This window comes from Panicum hallii, chromosome 6 (genome assembly GCF_002211085.1).
Source record: "Panicum hallii strain FIL2 chromosome 6, PHallii_v3.1, whole genome shotgun sequence".
In the NCBI taxonomy this organism is placed as follows: Eukaryota; Viridiplantae; Streptophyta; class Magnoliopsida; order Poales; family Poaceae; genus Panicum; species Panicum hallii.
In genome coordinates, this window is record NC_038047.1 from 13,122,022 (window position 1) to 13,125,009 (window position 2,988).

Here is a 2,988-nt window from a genome sequence, read left to right on the forward strand (position 1 = left end):
TCATTATCTTCTACTTCTTGAGAAAAACCGGCTTCAATATCCCATTCTTCTTCACTGTTAGGTGCTTCCTCCTTTTTCTCTTCGTTTATGGTAGTGGCTATATTTCCTTCAAAACATCTTTTTGGAAGATGACAATCTCTAGCAAAATGGCCAGCCTTACCACAATTGAAGCACCGTCCATTTTGCTTTTTTAGTTGATATTTTTTATCTTCTCTTCCTCTTGCTCCCCCTGAAGAAGGACTTCTTTCCTTTGCATGATACTTGTCACCATCTGTCCACTTTGGCTTGAATCTTTCTTGTCTCCTAAATGAGCCCTTCTTCTTACTTGTAAAGAGAGCCTCCTCTTCTTCCTTCTCGGTAATACTCCCCATCTGCTTGGCCAACTCTTCTTGGTTAACCAATAGATTCTCTAGCTCAACCAAAGATGGTTGATTCGGCCACCCTCTCATGGCAACAATAAATCCACTATACTCATGTCTAAGCCCATGAATTATTATCCTCTTCATACGAGCTTCATCAATCTTCTCCTTGGGCTCAAGCTGAGATATCTCTCGACTAATAGACTTCACCTTGGTAAAATATTGACTGATAGTCAAGGTTCCTTGAGAGATACCTGCTAACTCATTCTCCAGGAGTTGTAGGCATGCTTTATTCTTCTTGGAAAACAACATTTACAAAGTCTCCCAAGCTGTCTTCGGAGTCTCTGCATCTCTGATATGCTCTAGTAGGTCCTCCTAGATTGTAGTCTTCAACATGAATATAGCTTTGCCATTTTCCATTTTCGTAAGGGCTCCTCTTGATCCTTCTCCTTCGTTGGAGGCACAACCTCACTGCCTGCAACAACCTCCCACAAATCTTGACCTTGCAAGTAGGACTCGATGCAGGTTTTCCAATAACCATAGTTGTGGCTGTTGAGCTTCCTGATTCCACTCCTTGCGCCAAGATCTGCCATAGTGATCGACGCCCAGCGTCAGCTCCTCTGGTCCCTGACCAACAAGCTTCACAGTCCCAGACTGTGCACCGACAGAGTCTCCCCTTAGCGCCTGCTTGACATTGGATACCACAAGCACTTGTGCTCACCGATGCCTCCTCAAGATGATGGTCCCGGACGAACCTGGCTCTGATACCAATTGTTGGAAACGGAGGTGGCCCTAATCACCCACTTGAAGGTGTACCTATACCTAGGAACGCCCACTCACTCTGTAGTGGACAGCTTTATAATTTCTAATTACTTAGTGCCTTTTGGTCCTTTTTGGCTGCAGGGCCGACCTTCTAGCTCCCGGGTGGCAGAGCCAACCTACAGATGAAGCTTGCTTTCAGGTGGCAGATCCAACCTTCAGATGAAGCTTGGACTATTGTGATCCCGGGGGCAAAGCCAACCTTCGATAGATCACAATCCACGCACTAAGTAGTTAGAAACTATAGAAGCAGATTGGGAGACCAACTCTTTTGAACAACACTTTATTACACGAACAACAATATTACACGAGAGTGTGAACACTTCTTAAGTGGCTATCCTAGCACTCATTCACACACTCACCTATCACTACAACCCCAACTCTCTCTAATGCTTGTGGCTTGTATGTGTTGTTGCCTCTTAGGTTGCTAGGGGAGGGAGAGGGGGTTCTCATATATATAGACCATGGCGACACATATGGTGATGACATGTGTCCTCTACTCTAGAACCTTCCTAGATATTTTCTACTTTACCATACAACAAAAGATATTCTAGAATATTCCTACATATTTTTTTCAATTGGCATATAAGACAAGTGACTCTAGAACTTTCTATAAATATTTATATCCATGGTAATATCTTCACCTTCAAAATATCTTCATTCTTGTATGGTCAAGAGTATTATAGAAGATTGACTTGCTTTCTTTCAATAGGATCCTACAAAAGTGCATGCCTCGCGAGCAAGGGCAACAGATGCTCCGCGACATCCACGGAGGCATTTGCGGCCACCACACGGCGCCAAGATCGCTGGTCGGAAAAGCCTTCTGACAGGGCTTCTACTGGCTGATCACGATTGCGGATGTGCAAAACATCGTGCACACCTGCGAAGGATGCCAATACTACACGCGGCAGACGCATTTGCCCGCCCAGGAGCTCCAGACCATCCCGATTACGTGGCCATTCACGGTTTAGGGGCTGGACATGGTCGGTCCCTTTCGGAAAGCACCTAGGGGATACAACCACCTTCTCGTGGCGGTGGACAAGTTGTCCAAGTGGATTGAGGTGAAGCCAGTCACCCAAATCCACTTTGAGGACACGGTCGAATTCTTCCTCGACATAGTCTACTGCTTTGGGGTCGCGAACTGCATCATCACTAACAACGGGACCCAGTTCACGGGGTAGAAGTTCCTACGCTTCTGCGATGGCTACCACATCTAGGTTGGCTGGGCCTCGGTCACGCATGCCCGGACCAACGAGCAGATTGAGCACGCCAACGGCATCGTCCTGCACGGCCTGAAGCCGTGCTTCTTCAACTGCCTCAACAAGTTTGCGGGGTGCTTGGCTAGCAAGGTGCCAGCAGTGCTATGGAGCTTGCGCACCAGGACGAACCGATCCACAGGGTTCACCCCCTTCTTCATGGTGTACAACACCGAGGCCAGGCTCTCGACAGGCCTCAACTATGATGCACCAAGGGTGCAGGCATACGACGAGAGCAGGTCAGAGGAGTCACACCAGGATGCGCTCGACCAGCTCGATGAGGCGCACGACATGGCGCTCGTCCGATCTGCCAAGTACCGGTAGACCCTTCGGCGGTACCACAGTAGGAACATTAGAGGTCGAGCATTCCAGGTAGCAGACCTGGTGCTCCGACGCATGCAGTTGATGAAGAACAAGCACAAGCTGATCCCTCCCTTGGAAGGGCCCTTCATCATCACGCAAGTCCTACGGTCAGGGGCTTACAAGCTGAAGAATGAGAAGGGCGAGATCTACTCCAACACATGGAACATCTAACAACTACGTTTCTTCACCCT

At 48.1% G+C, this 2,988-nt stretch overlaps 1 protein-coding gene across 1 annotated transcript; it reads left to right on the top strand.

Annotated features, from left to right (window-relative positions):
• Positions 1-2,158: 2,158 nt before the first annotated feature.
• LOC112898134 lies at positions 2,159-2,758 on the top strand. The gene is made up of 2 exons (XM_025966523.1): positions 2,159-2,311; positions 2,396-2,758. The coding sequence occupies exons 1-2, from the start codon at positions 2,159-2,161 to the stop codon at positions 2,756-2,758; spliced, it is 516 nt and encodes a 171-aa protein (XP_025822308.1).
• The last annotated feature ends 230 nt before the right edge of the window (positions 2,759-2,988 follow it).

Bases quoted from the DNA above. Each gene is read 5' to 3' on its own strand.
- LOC112898134 (XM_025966523.1), top strand. From the start codon at position 2,159: ATGGTCGGTCCCTTTCGGAAAGCACCTAGGGGATACAACCACCTTCTC. The intron at 2,312-2,395 runs GTCGCGAACTGC...TACCACATCTAG, and splicing joins ACATAGTCTACTGCTTTGGG to GTTGGCTGGGCCTCGGTCAC.